This window comes from Cebus imitator, unplaced genomic scaffold (genome assembly GCF_001604975.1).
Source record: "Cebus imitator isolate Cc_AM_T3 unplaced genomic scaffold, Cebus_imitator-1.0 Scaffold608, whole genome shotgun sequence".
Classification (NCBI taxonomy): Eukaryota; Metazoa; Chordata; class Mammalia; order Primates; family Cebidae; genus Cebus; species Cebus imitator.
The window spans coordinates 217,868-239,576 of NW_016107923.1; the positions used below are offsets into that span (position 1 = coordinate 217,868).

Genomic DNA, 21,709 nt, shown 5'->3' on the forward strand with positions numbered 1-21,709 from the left:
GGATTTTGGGCTCAGAAAAATGGGGTCTTCTAAATATATGGTCATGTTATCTGCAAGTAGAGACAATTTGACTTCCTCTTTTCCTATTTCAATACCCTTTATTTCTTTCTCTTACCTGACTGCTCTGGCCAGAACTTCCAATACCGTGTTGAATTGGAGTGGTGAGAGAGGGCATCTTTGTCTTTTGCCAGTTTTCAAAGGGAATGCTTCCAGTTTTTGCCCATTCGGTATAATATTGGCTGTGGGCTTGTCATAAATAGCTTTTATTATTTCAAGGTATGTTCCATTGATACTTAGTTTATTGAGAGTTTTTAGCATGAAGGACTGTTGAATGTTGTCAAATGCCTTCTCTGTATCTATGGAGATAATCGTGGTTTTTGTCTTTGGTTCTGATTATGTAATGGATTACGTTTACTGATTTGTATGTGTTGAACCAGCCTTGCATCCCAGGGTTGAAGCCAACTTGATCATGATGGATACGCTTTTTGATGTGCTGCTAGATTCCGTTTGGCAGTATTTTTTTTTTTTTTTTTTTTGAGGATTTTCACGTCAATGTTCATCAGGGATATTGGCCTGAAATTTTCTTTTTTAGTTGTGTGTCTGCCAGGTTTTGGTATCAGGATGATGTTGGCCTCACAAAATGAGTTAGGGAGGATTCCTTCTTTTAGAGTTCGGAATAGTTTCAGAAAGAATGGTACCAGTTCCTCTTTGTACTGCTCGTAGAATTCAGCTATGAAACCTTCTGGTCCTGGACTTTTTTTGGTTTGTAGGCTTTTAATTGCTGCCTCAATTTCAGAACTTGTTAAGTCTGTTCAGGAATTCAACTTCTTCCTGGTTTAGTCTTGGGAGGGTGTAAGTGTCTAAGAATTTATCCAATTCTTCTGGATTTTCTGGTTTATTTGTGTAGAGGAGTTTATAGTATTCTCTGATGGTAGTTTGTATTTCTGTGGCATTGGTGGTGATAACGTCTTTATCATTTTTTATTGCATCTATTTGATTCTTCTCTTTTCTTATTAGTCTGGCTAGCGGTCTATTTTGTTGATTTTTAAATTATTTTTTATTGTATTTTTTGTTGCATTTTAGGTTTTGGGGTACATGTAAAGAACATGCAATATTGTTGCATAGGTACACACTTGGCAGTGTGATTTGCTGCCTTTCTCCCCATCACCTATATCTGGCATTTCTCCCCATGCTATCTCTCCCTAACTGCCCACCCCCCACTGCCCCTCCCCTATTTCCCCCCAACAGACCCCAGTGTGTGATGCTCCCCTCCCTGTGTCCGTGTGTTCTCATTGTTCAACACCCGCCTATGAGTGTTGATCTTTTTAAAAAAACAGCTCCTGGATTCATTGATTTTTTGAAGGGTTTTTCATGTCTCTATCTCCTTCAGTTCTGATCTTATTTACTTATTGTCTTCTGCTGGCTTTTGAATTTGTTTGCTGTTTCCTTCCTTAGGGTGTCAATTTTAGATCATTCCTGCTTTCTCTTGTGGGCATTTAAGTGCTATGAATTTCCCTCTACACACTGCTTTAAATGTGTCCCAGAGATTCTGGTACATTGTGTCTTCATTCTCATTAGTTTCAAAGAATATATTTATTTCTGCCTTCATTTTGTTATTCATCCAGTAGTCATTCAGGAGCAGGTTGTTCAGTTTTCATATAGTTGTGTGGTTTTGAGTGAGTTTCTTAATCCTGAATTCTAAGTTGATTGCACTGTTGTCTGAGAGACTCTTTGTTATGATTTCCATTCTTTTGCATTTGCTGAGGAGTGTTTTACTTCATATCATGTGGTCAGTTTTACCCACAAAGGGAAGCCCATCAGACTCACAGCAGATCTCTCAGCAGAAACCCTACAAGCCAGAAGAGAATGGGGGCCAATATTCAACATTCTTAAAAGAATTTTCATCCCAGAATTTCACATCCAGCCAAACTAAGCTTCATAAGCCAAGGGGAAATAAAATCCTTTACAGACAAGCAAATGTTGTCATCACCAGGCCTGCCTTACAAGAGCTCCTGAAGGAAGTACTAAACATGGAGAGGAACAACCAGTACCAGCCACTGCAAAAACATACCAAATTGTAAAGACCATCGACACTATGAAAAAACTACATCAACTAACAGGCAAAATAACTAGCTAGCATCATAATGGCAGGATCACACATAACAAATATTAACTTTAAATGTAAATTAGCTAAATGCCCCAATTGAAAGACACAGACTGGCAAATTGGATAGAGTCAAGACCCATCAGTGTGCTGTATTCAAGAGACCCATCTCACTTGCAAAGACACACATTGGCTCAAAATAAAGGAATGGAAGATTTACCAAGCAAAAGGTGAACCAAAAAAAGCAAGAGTTTCAATACTGGTCTCTGATAAAATAGATTTTAAACCAACAAAGATCAAAAGAGACAAAGAAGGGCATTACATAATGGTAAAGGGATCAATGCAACAAGAAGAGCTAACTATCCTAAATATATATGCACCCAATACAGGAGCACTCAGATTCATAAAGCAAGTTCTTAGAGACCTAGAAAGAGATTTAGACTCCCATACAATAATAGTGGGAGATTTTAACACCCCACTGTCAATATTAGACAGATCAATGAGAGAGAAAATTAATAAGGATGTCCAGGACTTGAACTCAACTCTGATCCAAGCAGACCAAATAGACATCTACAGAACTCTCCATCCCAAATCAACAGAATGTACATTCTTCTCAGCACCACATCTCACTTTTTCTAAAAACAGGCTCTTATTATTTTGAGGTATGTTTCTTCTGTGCCTAGTTTGTTGAAGGTTTTTTATCATAAAGTGATGCTGGGTTTTATCGAATGCTTTTTCTGCATCTATTGAGATGATCGTATGGTTTTGTTTCTAATTCTGTTTATATGGCGAATCCCATTTATTTACTTGTATATATTGAACCATGCTTGCATCCCTGGGATGAAACCCACTTGATCTTAGTGAATGGTCTCTTTGATGTGCTAGTAGATTAGGTTTGCTAATATTTAGTTGAAGATTTTTGCATTTATGTTCATCGAGTATATTGAATTATAGCTTTCTCTTTTTTGTTATGTCCTTTCATGGCTTTGGCATCAGGATGATACCGGCTTTGTAGAATGAGTAGAGGAGGATTCTCTTATTCCCAATCATTTGGAATAGTTTCATTTGGACTGGCATCAGTTCTTTGAATGTTTCATAGAATTTCGCTGTGAATCCATCTGGTCCTGGGTTTTGTTTTTTGGTCGGGAGATTTTTTTTATTACTGATTCCATCTCACTAATTGTTAGTGGTCTGTTCAGATTTCAATTTTTTTTCCAGATTCAAGTTTGTAGGGTTGTGTGTTTCCAATAATTTATCCATTTCCTCTAGATTTTGTACTTTGAGTGCATAGGAGTCTTCATAGTATTCTCAGTCACCCTTGGTATTTCTGTGTTATCAGTATGATGTTTCCATTTTCATTTCTGATTGAGCTTATTTGAATTTTTCTTGCTTTATCTAGCTAGTGGTTTATTAATTTAGTTTATCTTTTAACTTTTTGTTTCATTGGCCATTGCATATTTTTTCTTTTCAATTTTCTTGAATTCTACTCTAACCTTTGTTATTTCTTATTTCTTTTCTTCAGCTAGCTTTGGGTTTGACTTGTTCTTGTTTCTCCAGTTCCTTGAGGTGTGATGTTAGTTTGTAAGTTTGTAATCTTCTTGTCCTTTTGATGTAGGCATTTAGTGCAATAAACTTTTATCCTAGCACTGCTTTTGCTGTATCCCAGAGATTTTGATAACTTGTGTCAATGTTTTTATTCATGTCAAAAAATTTTTAATTTCTGTCTTGATTTTATTTTTGACCCAAAGATCATTCAAGAGTAGACTTTTTAATTTTCATATACTTTTATGGTTTTGAGAGTTCCTCTTGTAAGTGATTTCTGGTTTTATTCTGCTTTGGGTTGATTCGATACTTGATATGATTTTGATTTTTAAAAATTTATTAAGACTTGTTTTGTGGCCTGTTATATGGTCTATCTTGAAGAAGTTCCATGTGCTGACAATAAGAATGTGTATTTTACAGTTTTGGGGTAGAATGTTCTGTAAATGTCTGTTAAGTCCACTTGTCTAGAGTCCAGTTTACATCCAGTGTTTGTTGACTTTCTGCTGCAATGATCTATCTAGTGCTGTCCATGGGGTGTTTTAGTCCTCCACTATAATTGTATTGCTTTCTATCTCTGTTTCGTAGGTCTAGTAGTTTCTGTTTTGTAAATCCAGGAGTTCTGGAGTTAGGTGTGTATATATTTAGGGTTGTTATGTGTTCTTGTTGAATTGATTTCTTTATCATTATATAATGACTTTTTTTTCTTTTTTACTGTGTTTATATAAAGTCTGTTTTATCTGATATAAGAATAGTTATTCCTACTCACTCTTGGTTTCTACTAACATGGAATATTTTCCCTACCCATTTACCTTAAGTCTATAAGAATCTTTACAAGTTAACTGGGTCTCTTGAAAACAGCAGCTATTTGGTTTGTGTTTTTTTCCATTCTGCCTTCTGTATCTTTTAAGTGGCACATTTAGATCATTTACATTCAGTGTTAATATTGACATGTGATGTCTTATTGCAGTCATCATGCTGATTGTTACCCAGTTGCTTGGTTTTCTTCAATGTGTTACAGTTTTATAAGTCATGTGAATTTTTTGCTTTCAAGTATTTTTATATTGGTGCATAACCTTTCATTTTGATATTTAGAACTCCTTTTGCATTTCTTATAGGTCTGGTCTAGTGGAGACAAAATCCATCAGCATTTGCTTGTCTGGGAAAGACTTCATTTCTCTTTCATTTATGAAACTTAGCTTTGATAGATACAGAATTCTTGGCTGACAGTTATTCTGTTTGAGGAGACTAAAGATAGGACCTCCGTCCCTTCTGGCTTGTAAAATTTCTACTGAGAAGCCTGCTGTTAGTCTGATAGGTTTTCCTTTATAAGTTATCCAATGCTTTTGTCTCACTTTTCTTAGAATTTTTTTCCTTCATGTTGACTTTAGATAGCCTGATGACTATATGCCTTGGTGATGTGTTGTTTATAATGAATTTCCTAGGAGTTCTTTGAGCTTCTTGTATTTGGATGTCTAAATTTCTGGCAAAACCAGGGAAGGAAGATTTCGTCAAATGGGTTTTCCAAACATTTACTTTTTCTTCTCCCTCAGGAATACCTGTGATTCTTAGATTTGCATGTTTTATACCTAAATCCGTATTTACTGGAGACTTTGTTCATTTCTTTTAATTCCTTTTTAAAAATTTTTATCTGATTGGGTTAATTTGAAAGCCTTGTCTTCAAGCTCTGAAATTCTTCCCTGTACTTGGTCCAGTGATTTATTTCTATTGGTTTCTAACTTTCTCTTGAATATCATTTAGCAAGCTAATAATTAACATTTTGAATTCTTTATCTGGCATTTCAAAGATTTCATTTTGGTTTGGATCTATCACTGGAGAGTTAATGTGATCTTTTGGGGCTGTTGTAGAACTCTCTTTCTGCGTGTTGCCAAAATCATTTTTCTGGTTCCTCCTCATTTGAGTAGACCATTTCCTCTTATTATTTTCAAATTTATTTCTTGTTTTACTGGGTTTTTAAGTTTTTTTCTCCCCTTGAGGATGTGACTTTAATGTATATAGTGTATGGTCACCTAGCTTTGGCTTTGGGTGCTTTCAGTGGCAAAGACTGTGCTTGAGCTCTTTGGTTGTAGAGAATTTTTGTTGTGCCATGGCTTTCTTAGCTACTGGTTGTAGTAGCAGTGTGCTGGGTGTGTGAGAAGGCCCACTGTCTCCTATTGGCCAGAATGGCAGAGATCTCATGAAGCTTATCTCATTCCCCAGTGGTGTGCATTTTGTTAGTTTTGTGAAAAATATACTGGGGAAAAAAATAAAATGCACCCCACTGGGGAATTAGGTAAGTTTCATGAGATCTCTGCCATTGAATAGTTCAGCCTTCATGCTAGTACAGGCGCCTACAGGTAAAAACCAGCTGCAGCTGAAGCAGGTTGGTATGTGCAGTACCCCATTTGTGGGCAAAAGGCCCAGCCTTGACTGAGCTGGCTGGGGGAGCTGTCAGTGAAATGTACTGAGGTCTTTGCAGGGGGACAGAAGGGAGCTACCTCAGCTCCTCTCCCAGGCCAACAGGAAAGCCATCTGCCTCCCCATCATGCCCTTGTTTTGGTGTTCTGGATATTCAGATCAGACAAGCATCTCTGTCTATCTGTAGGAATGCTGACATTTTGTGTAGGATGGATTGTGACTTCTTGTGCAAGCCTGAACCCAGAGGGCACTGCTCTTGTGGAGATATAGTCATCCTGAAGTGCTCCAGAAAGACTGTCTACAGGCACACCCATACTAAGTTCCTGGAAGAGGAGCCCCAGCTCTATCTGTAGTGGTGGGCAAGGGAGAGAAGTTTCCTTCTCTAGGTCCCTTTATGAGCACTGGAGCTGCCTGACTGCTGGGGTAGAACTGCAGTCTTTTCCCACTGAGGATGGCCTTGCACCTGCGACTCTGCCAAAGGAAATTTCCCACAAGTGGAAAGTTCTGGGACTCAAGGCCTGCAGTCTGGTTTCTTTTGTCCCACAGGGTGCTCTCTTGATGTGGTACACTCCCCTTTCTCTTAGGTGTGGCAGTCCCTGAGGGCCAGACTACTGTGAATCCTGGTGCTCATCTGGTCTAGTCACCCTGTAGGGTTTCAACACTCTAGGCTGTTGCTGGGGGAATATCTGCAAGGCATCCAGTGATGTGAAGACACAAGGATTAAAGGTCCCTGACCAAAACAAAGTCTCACAATGGGTGCACATCCAGCATAGCACCCACTGCTATAGCTCAGGTCCATGGGGAAAGGGAAGGGACCTTGTGTGAGCAAGATAGTGCCCTTGAGGAGTTCCTAAATCACAGCCCATTCTGGTACTTGTGTTCGTGAGTGCAAAGAAGCCCTTTTTGAGCTTGGATACCAGCAGTCTGCTGCAAAGGCCAGAGAGGCCGAGAGCACTTCCACCTACCCTTTCCACAGATTACTAAGTCTCTCAGGGTTTGATCTCGGCCTGCTTCTTGTTACTTTCTTTTTCCTTTTTTGGTGTGTCACAGATTCTTTGACCGAACTCGCTGATAGGCTCCAGCACTCTCCGCTTAAGATTCCATTTGTGTTATGATTACTTACTGTAAATTTGGTTCTTCCTTCTGAGAATTGGTCACTGATACTTCTTACCAGCCAACTGAAGAAGCTCTCTGATGCCTCAGGCTGTAGACAGGTCTGCTGGATGTGTAGTGGCTTAGGCTCTGCTTTTGAGCTTCAGAGGGGGACAATGTTGGGTGAACAGGGACCAAGCTGCCCTGCCCTCTCGTCTCTCAGCAGTAAGTGTAAGCACAATCTAGGATAAGGGTAGCAGGGGAATGACATAGATTCTGAAAGATTTCCCTGGTTAAAAATGGCCTTAATGTGATGGCTTTCTCAAATCCCAGCTATAGTAGTAATGTACTCAGCACGTGGATAGGCTCAAGGTCTCCTGATTAGCTGGGATGGTGTGGGTAAATGATGTTAGCTGAGGTTATGCAGAACGTTTCTCTTTCTTGAGTGGTGTGTTATTGTGTTAACAGATGTCATAATGGGCTGTACCAGTTGGCCTCTAGCCAGGAGGTGGCGTTTGCAAGAGAGCCAATTGCGATGGTGGCCGTGGGATTTGTGTGTGGCTTATGATACCCAGGGGTAGTACTTATGTCTCAGGCAATGCGCAGGGCCAAAAGTCCCTGTCTGTTGTGTTATGCTACCAAGGCAGGTGGAGGGGCAAAACCAGGTTGGGGCTGGGTCAAACAGATTTACACTCTGGCTCCCCATGTGTAGGCACAAGCAGTGGTCCCAATGGGGCTTGGAGGGCAGTTCCCTGGCCACTAGGGTAATGTTCCAGGGATAAGCACAACTGACTCTGCTGCACAAAAGAATCCACACTGGGAGAAGGAGTAGTAGGTGTCAGTGAGACCTACCCAACTCCCACACTCTTGACAAGGTGGGTCTCACACCCACTGTCTTCTGTGGGCAACAGCTAGCTGGGTCCCATGCAGTCTGTTCAGAATGCAAAACTGCCCCAGGCCACAAGTCTTCCTGCTGCCTGAGACAGAAACCATGCCTTTCAGGCCTCACTTCTGTGTATTCATGAAGCTGGGGCACTTGGCTCCTGCTCCTGTGGCAAGAGCATACTTCCCACTCACCCCTCAGTTCTGGCCAAGGGAATTTATCCCCACTCGAGAGATTAGAGTGCAAATCTCAGTTGGGAGCTTCTCCCGACCTATGACCACTGCCTGAGTTAGCTATGAGGTTCCTCTATCAGGAATGGTTTCCTTCTGTCCCCAGTGGGGTTTCAGGGTACATGCAAAGTACTTCTCAATACTGCTCTTTTTCATATATTCCCCACTGTCACCAAATCAACTCCAGTGCTGGGTAGGGTTAAGGCATTCTCCTGTGGCCTGGCTTGCTCAGCTTCTTGGTGGGAATGTGTATCAAGCAGACATTCTCTCCTGCTTTCATGCTCTGGAGACTCACAGTGGTCTGCCTGGCTCATGGTGTAGGTTACTGCCCACCACTTTTTTCAAAGTGTCCAAAGTTTCTTTCAGTTTTTCTTTTGAGTTCCTGCGTTCCTTCTTGGATAAAAATTTACACTGTGGATCTCTACACACTGCTGTTTCCAAGCAGCTGAGGCCCACTAACAATGCCTCCAGTCTACCATCTTGGAAAAAATAAATCGCTTGTAATGTTGATTAATCATCTTACTATTTGCTAAATGCGTATATAAAGATTCCCAAAGATAGATTAATGTTCTTCAAGATACTTTAAGCTTAATTAAGAAAAGTGTATTCTTAATTTTATTAAAAATGTAGACTTAGACATTTTAAGGTAAAAATAGTTAGGGTTCTTCCTTAAATATCCATTTCAGCTAAGGTTGATGCAAAAATAATTGCAATTTTGGACCATGAATTTTAAATCATTATAACTAGACTCAAACACATCTTTATTAATCAAAATAGGAACCTTTACAGTCAACATATTTTTGCCAACAAGAAACAAGTTTGTTTATTCCTGTAGTACAAAAAGCCATGCTTTGGGATTTGCAGACTCTTGGAAAGCATTTTCTGCATCCTGCTGGCTGTGGAAGTGTTTTCCCTGCAAAAAGTTGTCAAGACACTTGAAGAAGTGGTAGTCAGTTGGCAAGAGGTAAGGTGAATATGGTGGATGAGGCAAAACTTCATAGCCCAATTCATTCTACTTTTGAAGTGTTAATTGTGCAATGTGCAGTCAGGTGTTGTCATGGAGAATTGAGCCCTTTCTGTAACCATTGCGGGCTGCAGGCATTGCAGTTTTTGGTGCATCTCATTGATTTGCTGAGCATATTTATCATACGTAATGATTCCACCAGGATTTGGAAAGCTGTAGTGGATTTGGAAAGCTGTAGTGGACTGGCAGCAGACCACCAAACAGTGACCATGACTTTTTTTTGGTGCAAGTTTGGCTTTGGGAAGTGCTTTGGAACTTCTTCTCAGTCTAACCACTGAGCTGACTGTCACCAGTTGTCGTATAAAATCCGCTATTCCAAGCACATCCCAATCCGATTGAGAAATCATTTGTTGTTGCGTAGAATAAGAGAAGGCAACACTTCAAAACGATTTTTTTTTTTTTTTTGCTCAGCTCATAAGCAAACCTATTGAGCTTTTTCACCTTTTCAATTTGCTTCGAATGCTGAACAACCATAGAACAGTTGACGTTGATTTCTTTGGCAACTACTTCTCGTGTAGTTGTAAGAGGATCAGCTTTGATGATTGTTCTCAGTTTATCGTTGTCAGCTTCTGATGGCCAGCCACTGTGCTCCTCATCTTCAAGGCTCTTGTCTCCTTTGCAAAACATCTTGAACCACCACTGCACCATTCGTTCATTAGCAGTTTCTGAGCCAAATTCATTGTTGATGTTCTGAGTTGTCTCTGCTGCTTTACGACCCATTTTGAACTCAAATAAGAAAATTGCTTGAATTTGCTTTTTGTCTAACATTATTTCCATAGTCTAAAATAAGTATAAAATAAACAGCAAGTAATAAATCATTAGCAAAAAAAAGCATAAAGTGAGAAATGGAGATTAAAATGATGTATAACATAACCACATTTACTTAATAATGTATTCCAACATCAAATGGCAAATTTCAACAGTACAAAAACCACAATTACTTTTGCACAACATCAAATGGCAAATTTCAACAGTACAAAAACCACAATTACTTTTGCACCAACCTAGTTATTTTCTTCTATATGTGTAACTTAGGGTTCCCCAGGGACACAGAAGTAATCATGTATGTGTGCGTGCGTGTGTGCCCATGCATAGGAAGACAGGAAAGACAGGAAGAGACACATACAGAGAGAGAAAGACGTGTTTATTTTAAGGTCTTCAACTGATTAAATAAGGCCCACTTACATTATGGAGAGTAATCCTCTTTACTCAAAGTCTTTTGATTTGAGTGTTAATCTCAACTGAAAAATACCTTCACAGTGATAATCTAGACTGCTGTTTGACCAAATGTCTGGATACTATGGTTTAGCTAAGTTAACACATAGAACTAAACATTATAGTCCACCCCTTGTAAACCATACTTAATCTCCAAATAAAAACAATAACAAAGTCATACTTCCACTTAACATGATACAGTAATCCTGTATACAACCAAAAATCCACTAATCGTTTTCCCAGAAGATGATGTAAAGTTATTGGTTAATGTTTACTCTTCTCTTTTACATTACATGTAAAGTTAATACTTAAATATTATGATATATCATATGTTCATGATAAGGGATTAGGAGGTAAAAAATAGACATTTACATATATATATATATATATATATATATATATACATATTCGTAACAAAATCAAGATGAAATACTCGTGGCAATTGCAATTCTCATTTGCACAACTGGTCACGTGATTTTTAGCTGGCATTTATAACTGCCTTATTCAGTTCCAGATTACCTTTGCCCACAGCAAGTACCTCAGTTTGTTGTATCCTCTGGTGGGGTGACCCAAAACGATTAGAAGACTTTCCTGAACTGGGCATTGTCATTTGCCGTTGAGTTTAATCACAGAGCATGGTATTACTAAGAAACATCCTGGGAGCTCTCCTATATTCCAAAAATACTCTTCTTCCTTACCTCCATTGTGGAGGAGCAATCCAGTTTCCCCATGGTAGTCAGGATCAGTCACTCCAGCCAGCATGGTAACTTCCTTCTTTGCCTGTTGATTCAGAGGCTTGAGGGACCCAAAGTGGCGGCTGGCAGTCATAACTTCCAATTCAGTGGAATCACTTCCAGGTCAGTGGAATCACCGTGTCTCCTGGTAGACAGATTTGTGCCTTTGGAACTGAAACCTCTAGGCCAGCAGAGCATAAGGTCACAGTGGCAAGAAACAAAAACTTTGCTAGTGCATCACTGGAGTGAGTGGTAGCACTTCATTTTCCACCCCATGAATCCTCACTATGAAAGAAACAGCACCATTTACTGGACGCTGATTCAGAGTACATACAGCCTCCTAGAGAACTTTGCCCTAGCTCTGCCAAGTATTGCAGCATAGTTGGCACTGTAACTGAGTCTTCAGAAGGCCATTCTGACCAGGTATGATGGCTCATGCTTGTAGTTCTATCTACTTGGGAGAGTGAGGTGAGAGGACTGCCTAGCCTCGCTATAATCCAGCCTAGGCAACATAGTGAGATGCATTTCTAATTAAAACAAAACAAAAGGCCATTCTGTCAAGCCAGCTGCTTTAGGATGGTGGGGAACATGGTAAGATCAGTGAATTTCATGAGGATGAGCCCATTGCCTCACTATTCGCTGTGAAGTGAGTTCCTTGATCAGAAGCAATGCTATGTATAATACTATGATGGTAGATGAGACATTCTGTAAATCCATGTATGGTAGTTTAGGCAGGAGAAATGCATACAGGGAAGGCAAATCCATATCCAGAATGTGTAATTCAGTAATTATGTCTCTTCCATGATGGAAGTAGACCAGTGTAATCAACCTGCCACCAGGTACTTAGCTGATCACCTTGGGGGATAGTGCCATATTAGGGACTCAGTGTTGGTCTCTATTGCTAACAGATTGAACACTCAGTAGTAGCTGCAGTCAGGTCAGCCTTGGTGCGTGGAAGTCCATGGTGCTGAGTCCATACATAACAACCCTGCCACCATGGCCACTTTATTCATGAGCTCATTGAGCAGTTCCCTGCATGGCTGGAGAAAAAGGCTGACCAGGTCATCCTATCTACTTGGTTATTAAAATCCTCTTTTGCTGAAGTCATTCTTTAATGCCATTCATATGAGACACAAATATTTTTCACCAATTTAGAGAGATCTGTTTATGTACCTCTTCCACAGACCTTTTTGTCACCAATTTTCCAATCATCTTCCCTCCAAGTTCCTAACAATCCAGCAAACCAGTAGCCATAGCTTGTGCATTAGTACCTAATTGTACGTCTAGCCATTTCTTCTTTGTAGCAAAGTGAACAACCAGATGGTCAAAGTTTTGCCCATTGGGAGGATTTCCCTTTACTAGTTTGTTTCAGGACTATCTCATACAGTTGCCCACTTCCAGATGGTGCCTGTGTGTCATGCAGAACTATCTGTAAACCAGTCCTGAGTTCCCTTCTTTCTCTGTCAGCTGATTGTGGGGAACTCCCCATAAGACCATAGTTGCAGGCTGGAAAAGAGAGGGTAGTATAGGCCAGGCATGGTGGCTCATGCCTATAATCCCAGCCCTTTGGGAGGCTGAGGTGGGCGGATCACTTGAGGTCAGAAATTCAAGACCAGGCTGGCCAACATGGCAAAACCCCACCTCTACTAAAAATACAAAAATTAGCCGGGTGTGGTGGCGTGCGCCATGTGCCTATAGTCCCAGCAACTCAGGAGGCTGAGGCACAAGAATCACTTGAACCTTGGAGGCAGAGGTTGCAGTGAGCAGAGATTATGCCACTGTACTCCAGCTTGAGCAACACAGTGAGAAAAAAAAAAAAAAAAACAGAGAGAGGGTAATATAGCAGGAATGGGGACTGTGGCAATGTTCCTTAAGTATTCATCCAAGTCCTACTTTAGCCTGATCTCATATATACCACTTTAATTTGGTGATGGAGTCCTACTGTGTATGCACAATTTTATGGCTTGGTAGATCAAATAACACCCAGTTCGTGATGAGTAGTAGCTCAGGTCTCATGGTAACTTAGTGGCCCCTGATTAAGTATTCAGTCTATACTAAGACATAATAACAAACCAAGAACTATTTCCCAAAAGGAGTATAGTTATCTGTGAACAACAGCTGGGCTTTGCTTCAATGTCCTGAAGGGATGTGCTCCAATTCACCTGTGGGTGCTTGCCAGTGACTCCAAATGGCATTGCTATCTGCCATTGACACTTCAAGCACCATTGGATGTGCTGGATCATATGACCCAAGTGGTAAAGCAGCTTGAATAGCAGCCTGAATCTGTTGTGTAGAGCCACTTTCTGTTCTGGGACCCACTCAAAACTGTCAGGTTTTTGGGTCACTTGGTAAATGGGCCAGAGTAACACAGCCAAATGAAGACTGTGTTGCCTCCAAAATCCAAACAGGCTTACTACATGTTGTGCCTCTTTCTGGGTTGTAGGATGCAACAAGTTGTCCTTCACCTTACAAGGGATATGTCTCCATATCACTGCACTCCTAGAAATTCCACTGAGGTAGAAGGCCCCTGAATTTCTGTCAGATTTCCCATCCTCTGACATGCAGCTATGTTACCAGTAAGTCGAATGTAGTTGCTGCTTCTCACTCATTAGGTCCAATCAGCATAATGTCATCAGTGTAATGGACTAGCCTAATATCTTGTAAAAGAGAAAGATGGTCAAGGTTCTTGTGAAACAAATTATGACATAGGACTAGACAGCTGATATACCTCTGCAGCAGGACAGTGGTATTGCTGGACTTGCCCCCTGAAAGCAAACAACTTAGAGTGTACTTATGGTGGGCCTTAATAAAGACAGGTGTGGAGAAAAGAGCATTTGTTAGAAAACTAGCTGCATACGGGTACCAGGGGATGTGTTAATTTGTCCAAGCAATGAAACCACATTTAGCACAGCAGCTATAATGGCAGTCATCATTAGTTAAGTTTGTGATAATCCACTGTCCAGGAGTCATCTGTCTTCTACACAGGCTGAATAGGAGAGTTGAAGGAGGATATGGTGGGAATCACCAACTCTGCATTTTTCAAGTCTTTGATGGTGGCCCTAACCTCTGCAATCCCTCCAGGAATATGCAGTATTGCTTTTGATTACCATTTTCCCAGGTAGAAGTCATTCTAATGGGTTCTGCCTGGCTCTTCCACCACAATAACCTTCACTCCACAGGTCAAGGAACCAATGAGGGATTCTGACAGTTGTTCGAGTATGTCTGTTTCAATTATGTACTATGGAACAGGGAAAATAACCCACAAGAAGGTGGCAAGGACGCACTGTATCTACATAAGACAGATCTGAGCTAGAACTCCATTGATTACTTAGTCTTTATAAGGCCCTACTTTGACTGGTGGACCACAGTTACATTTTAGGTATCCCTGGAATTAGGGTCAATTCAGAGCCAACGCCCAGTAGTAGATTATTTCCTTTTCTCCTGGTAAAAGGCTACATGGCTCCATTTGAAGGAGGCTGGGAGGAAGATTAACCATATAAATACTTGGCAGTGTCCTTCCTCAAGGGGACCCAGGCTCCCCTTCATTCAAGGGGTCTGGGTTTGTAAACTGGTACAAATCTGGGTATTGATTGAGAAGCCGTGACTCTCCAATTTAATAATTCAAATTAAATTTGTTATTGCTTAACCTAGAATTCTTCCACATATACAGATCAAGCAAAAATTTAGTAGACTTCCCATCCTTTTCACTTCTAAGAACATCATGATAACTGTCCAACACCATAGGTCTCTACAAGTCAGACTATTCTGATTAATGCTTTGACACTGCTTCAGTTATAGTACTATGCCCACCTTGTCTTTGGTGATTAAGTGCCCCCACTTGGTTCCTGCCATTCTAGGATCCAACTACTTCCGTCGCATTTAGGTTTCCCAATTCAGTGCCAGCAGTTCCCTCTATAAGTTCTAGCCTATAGAGAAGAATAGTCACATAATTGAGGAAAGAAGTCATTCTAATGGGTTCTGCCTGGCTCTTCCACCACAATAACCTTCACTTCGCAGGTCAAGGAACCAGTGAGGGATTCTGACAGTTGCTGAGTATGTCTGTTTCAATTATGTACTATGGAACAGGGAAAATAACCCACAAGAAGGTTGCAAGGACGCACTGGACCTACATGAGACAGATCTAGGCTAGGGCTGCCCTCACAAATTTATTTTTCACAGTCATGATGAGAGAAAGGTGTGTCTTCCAGAACCTCCCAGGTTTGGTGAGTAGGCCTTAAATAAACCTTTTAATACTTGAACATTCCAGTGTCCCTAAAGCCTCTTCTCCTATGGATCTCTTCTTCTAGAGTATACCAAGGCAGTTCTGGCATTTCAACTTCATGTCGTTTAGGCCACCTTTTAGTCCATGTTTCATCCAACTGTTCAAACAAACTGTTAAAGCTCGTTCTTACCCCATGGGCTGTAACATTAAGTGTGGAAGTGTGGAACTGCTGCTTAATGAGCTCGTATCAGTAAATTCAGCCTAATCCAACTTTATATTTTTTCACCATTATCCCATACATTTAATATCTATTCCTATACATATTTCCTTGGCTTTTGTCTGTGTAAATTGGAGAAATTATGTAGTACTATGGAGTAGAGCATAATTCCTTATGGGTCACACTTCACACCTCACCTTTAGGAGTCTGCTGAGACTTGAATTAATTATAGGTCTAGAAGCAAAGAGGAGTTGTGGGGGTGAATCAGGAGTGCCTTGCATGGCAGATACCTCAGGGGTGTCTCAGGCCAAATAAAGTTAATCTCAGATACGGATGGAGTGCCTTCTTCTACTGGCAAAGAAGACTCAGAATTTAAGAGTTCAATTTTGCCAGCTTCATCAGGATCTTCCCAAATAACCTCCATTCCAAATTTTAGAATCCTATTTCTTCCTGGTCAGTGCCCTCACTTTATTAGCAAGCAACCTGTGAGGTTGTGAATTTAGTTTACATTGTAATTCATCCACTTAAAGAATGAGATTCTGAATTTGGTTTTCATCAGTCTCAGCTCTGCAACTATATGGGTAAGAGTTTTTTTTCAGGGCAGTCATAGAAACTTTATGGTCATTCATCTAGTACTTATACTAATAATTCAAATCTCTTAGCTCATCCTTTCTCTACTTTGTTCAGCACAATTAGCATCAGCCAGCCAATCTCATTCAAAATTATATATGTGGTCACCTGAAACCTTGCCTCTCAAAAGTATTTTATTAGGAATATCCAGTGGTGGTATTTTGTGCTCTGCTGCCACGTCACATTATGGATTATCAGTACTCTTTTTTCTACTGGAAAGAGTCATTAGGGCCTTTAAATCTAATCAGATTAGAGAACTAACCCCAGAACCAATTTAGAAACCATCCTTAAGATTCTTCTCTAGAATCACTGTCATTACTAAGGTCTGTGTTAGGATTCTCCAGAATAACAGAATTAATAGAATATGTGAATACGCATGTACATACATATGTGTGTGGCAGGGGTGGTGGGGGGAGAGAGAGATTGAGAAAGATTGAGACTGATTTTAAGGAATTTTCTCAACTAATTGTAAAGACTAGCAAGTCCAAAATTTGCAGGGCAGGCCGACAGACTGGAGACGCATGGAAGAGTTAATGCAGTTAATTTTGTGGTTCAAGTGAGAAAGCATTGAGGCAGAATTCTTTTTTCTTGGGGAAATGTCAGGCTTTTTCTCTTAAGGCCTTCAACTGATTGGATGAGGCCCACCCACATTATAGAGAATAAACTACTTTACTCAGAGTCTACAGAGTCTACTGATTTAAATGTTAATCTTAACTGAAAAATGCCTTTGCAACAACATATGGATTGGTGTTTAACCAAATGTCTGGGTACCATGGCCTTGCTAACTTGACACGTAAAATTAATAATCACAGTGTATATGTACATATTTAACACTAACCCACTGACTCCTGGCAAAATATCTGTGTATATGTTTATATAGATATTTTTCCATATGTATATATGTGTCTGAGAGAGAAATATATATACAAAGGTTAAAATGTTTTCATTTATAAATTCTTGATATGGGTATAACTATCTTAAAATGACCCAGATTTGGTGACTTGGAATGTTTGATATATTTTAATAAGACTCTTCTGTATGATAAGCTTTATTTATAAACATAGTGCTCATAGCGAGCATTCAGCATAAGCAGAATAGGACTGAAGAATTCTAGCTATTGCACTTCAGATCTGACCTGAAACAATTTCTGCCATCTTAGTTTGTGAAATAGACATACTTGAAATTCCTCTTAGAAAGGAATAAAAACTCTGGTTAAAATAGGATAAAATAACTTCATCTTAGACTGAAAGATGAGCACTATTATATGTTGATCAGTATGTTGGGCTTTTTAATTTAGATTTTTAAAGAGCGAGAAGAAGATTTGAGGCGTTTGTCTCGCCCATTGGAATGTTCTTGTTTCCGAACATCTATCTGGGATGAAACTCTCTATAAGGTGTGTATGTCTCCCTGAGTTCCCTCATTTTAAGAGCATGAAAAAAAAAACTAGAAGAATATTAACAAAACTAAAATATTTTAAACTATTTCATAGCCACCTAGATTTGTTGTACTAAAAAGAGAAATAATCTGCAACAAATTGAAGAATATCAAACTTTAAGAGACTTGGGTTTTGATACCAGATTGGGTCGACATAGTTACCAAATCACACTGAATTAGCTGGTTTGGTCATGATTAATTTGATACTGGTCTTTGTGATATGCAGAGGTTTCACTTACTGGCCATCATCCATTTTGACCTGTTGTGGTCTCAATGCTGATTGGAGTTGTATCTAGTATTCAGGTACACTACACGATATAAACTAGTTTGCCTAAGTTTGGATGGCAATAAAATGAAAATATTTAGGGAAGAGACTGGAGAAGGAGTCTTAGAATCAGACATGTTATGCCTAGCATATGATATAATAGCTTCAACATTCATGCCAAATTGGAGACGAGCATTCTTTCAACCAGAAATACTGTTCCCATTGCTGGAATGGATACCACACTGCTTACACTAATTATACAGGTTACAACAATAGTTTTGTTATGGATGATGCTGAAATTACCTTACTGGGCACATATGCTCCTTATCCTGATTCCTCCCTTTCTTCTATGGATGTAGTTATTTGAAGGACTAGCTCCTTTTGGATCCTCCTATAGTTAACCCTTTTCTTCAGACTGTTTCTGGTATCCATTGACAAGTCTGACTCTGGGTAGGAAAGCACCCTTCTCTGTCACTGGTAGCTAAAGACTCAGTGTCAACGGCATCTGACAAGTATCTACAACCAAAAGCACAGAAACCTGACATGCCAAGGAGAAAAACCATTGGACTTTTAAATAGCATTGCTTTTTTTTTTTTTTAACTAATTCATTTTCCCCAATATTATGTTGACCCAGCTTCACTCTAATAACAGATCATTTTGAGATACCTGTCTAGGAAATACTGTTCTAGATTAATATGGGCCGAATTTCTCTCAAAGCCTTATTCCCATAGAACAGGTAACCGTGAATAAGGATGGACATGACGCACTGATAAGAACCAACTGCGGTGTGAAGGATGGCAATACATAACACGACCAAAGACAATTGGCTAATCACAACACTGCTGTGAGTGACAATGTCTCTGCTGTGGTTAGCTTTGGTGCCTTCTCCAAGGTAAATTCAGCAGTGACATTAACACCGACCTGGGAACTTGGAACCTGAACCCTCATGCCTAAGTAATAAAATTAATTGGAACAGAGACATGGCACTTCTATCTCTTACATCCATGTTGCATAGAGCTGACTTAAATTTTTATATTAAGTTTTATTCAACAAGCACTCATTACATACCTGCTTGATGCTGTTGGATACACAAATGACTAAGACCAGGTTCCTGCCCTCTCGTAGGGGAGAGAAGAACAAAGTACACCTTACCAGACAAATTGGAGTGAGAGTGAAGGAAGTATTATGAAAATACAAATCAAAGAGCCTACAAGAATAGAGGGAGAGTGTAGTTAATTTCAACTGCTTACATTAGTCATACTCCTGGATGAAGTCAGTTTTAGGCAAACACACAAACCATTTTGAATTCAGTTGATCAATAATTTATGCAGATAACAACAGACCTTTGGGAATGATAATGCCACTAGTTTCTCTTGTAATGGTATATTATTCCATTGAGGGGAGGGCCCATTTGTCTATGTGGCTCTGCTATTTTCATAAAATTGATTTTTGGGTGTATGTTAAATATAGCATCATTAGGTTCTGATCTTTAGAGAAATCTACACTGTTGGACTTAAATATTTGTTTAATGATTAGATTAGAAGTTTCTAAGCACAGTAGATCATATTTTTCAACTTTGTTCCTAAGGCAACATGATAGCATTAAATATTTGTTTGCTTCCAATTATCAGTGGAAAGAAGTTTCTCCAGCATTTTTCAAAAGTGTCTGAACTTAAAAAAATTTCAACTCAAGAGTAAAAATCAGATGCTAGCTTCATTTTCTCATTTCATTTGTGTTATATCATATTTAATGTCAGTCTTTGTTTGGGACTGGATTATCATCATATTTTGCTGTCCACATGTTATAGTGTACTTACTCATTTCAAAGGTCTGGGACTGGCTAGCTGTTAATAATAGTACACTGTGTTTCTGTTCTGTTAGGCTTGGTCCAGCATAGTTTATCAGCTGATTCCCAATGTTCAGCAGCTAGAAATGAACCTAAGGAATTTTGCTGAAATTATCGAAGCGGATGAAGTACTTCTGTTTGAGAGAGCCACTTTTCTGGTAAGAACTTTCTCTGTTGCGGATGAACTTCACACTGTACCTTCTTTGTTTTCAGCAACAGAGAATAGCATGTCACTGCTTTCAGGAAGAATCTTTTTTCCTCTTGTCAACTTCACCATGTACAGCCTTATTTGTAAAATAGTATTGTCAGCAAGTGACCTGAAAGAAGCTCTTTGGTGTGTAGTTCTTTAGAAGTTAGTGAACCTTAGATTTTTGCAGGTGTGTCTTACTAGAGAGCTCAGATTATTTGTGCTAATAACTGTTCATTTGTGTTAATGGATTCCTATTTCCTGTGGACTTTTATTATGAAATGTGGGATATTTTCCTTTTGAGAAAACTCACATCCTATCCTTTTCTCTAAAAGACTGATTGAAAACTTTTAACATAGAAGAGATGTTATGGTCATCTCAGTGACATAGGAGTTCACATGAAGAATTAGAGAGGGAAAGAGGCATGTTGGTATTTTAATTTTTCTTGTAAATTGAACTTGGCAACTATATTGAAGCTTACTGTGTATATAGCCCTGAAAGGGGGATGCAAAAACTGGTAATGTATTTGTAAATACATTTTAAAAATAGCAATAATAGAAACTAATTTAAGATTTCACAACACACTGCATAAGTAATTGCTAATTAGCCTTGGTAAATATAACTCTAAGAGCAGTTCCCAGTGAATAATTTTTTTCTGAGCCTTGCCAATGCTTGGTGATTTTAGAAACAATTCTTAATCTCTAGGGGCTTGTTTTCCTTCTACAAATATCTGTATCATAGGCTTATTGTGCAGATTAAAATGGGCTACAGGAACATTGAGCACCTAGCAAGCCTTGGCATTTAGTTGGTAAACTATTAAGTATTGATTCCTTTTGCTACTATAACAACAGGGCAGAGAATCCAAAGTACAATTTTCCCCTCTCCATTTGTGGAAATATTATTTGTAACCCTAGAAGTATTTGGGAGCCATCCTTCTTGCTAGCTGGTACAGATGGGCAAGGAGTCCTAATTAGAGTATCTTTTTGTCTCAGCCCACTGGCAGAGGTCACTTGCTTGGAACTGTGCTACCCTGAGCCTGTTTTTCCTTCTAGTGTAAGTAGCAGTGAGCAAGAAAGCTATTCCATCTTGACATACGTGGCAGGACCAAAACCTTCTTCCGCAGTATTCTCCTAGCATGATCTGCCACACATGGTTGTAGAGGTTAACCTAATATAAGCTCCCTGTTCCTCACTAAAAGTAACACGTAGTTTTTGTTTCTCTTGAGACCAAGTTTAAAGGTGACTGAACATTTTCACTGAGGTGGGGTGAAGTCAAGCAAGGGGAATTTGTTCTTCCATTGGTTTAGAAATTATGTTTTGAAATTTTCACATTGTGTCATGGAATTTGCCTGTGAGTTTTCGTCTGGTGAGTGACTCAGTTTTGCTTCCTACTCTGCACTGGTATATTCAGCCTTTAGGTAATACTTGTGTGGTTTTATTAAAATCTGAAAATGTTAGAAAAAGTATTTTCAGCTGGTGTGGGTGTCCATCCTGAATAAGCTCATTTGTAAATAGTCCTCAGGGATTAGAATCAACCAGTTAAGCTTTTAAGATATAGTTCCAAAAGCTATTTGGTTAGCTTGGCCCTTATTAAAATTAAACACATGATATACTCTTCGAGAACAGCTAGTAATTTTTATTTGTTTTTCTTTTTGATTTATACTTTTTAAAA

At 39.4% G+C, this 21,709-nt stretch overlaps 1 protein-coding gene across 5 annotated transcripts in view; it reads left to right on the plus strand.

Annotated features, from left to right (window-relative positions):
* Window positions 1–21,709, plus strand: part of RRAGB (Ras related GTP binding B) — a 42,926-nt gene that overhangs the window by 17,991 nt on the left and 3,226 nt on the right. For all 5 annotated transcript variants that reach the window (XM_037734364.1, XM_017516880.2, XM_017516881.2 and 2 more), the window contains 2 exons: window positions 17,605–17,700; window positions 19,887–20,009. In XM_037734364.1, coding sequence (XP_037590292.1) covers window positions 17,605–17,700; window positions 19,887–20,009 — 219 coding nt within the window. The remainder of the gene's footprint in view (window positions 1–17,604; window positions 17,701–19,886; window positions 20,010–21,709) is intronic.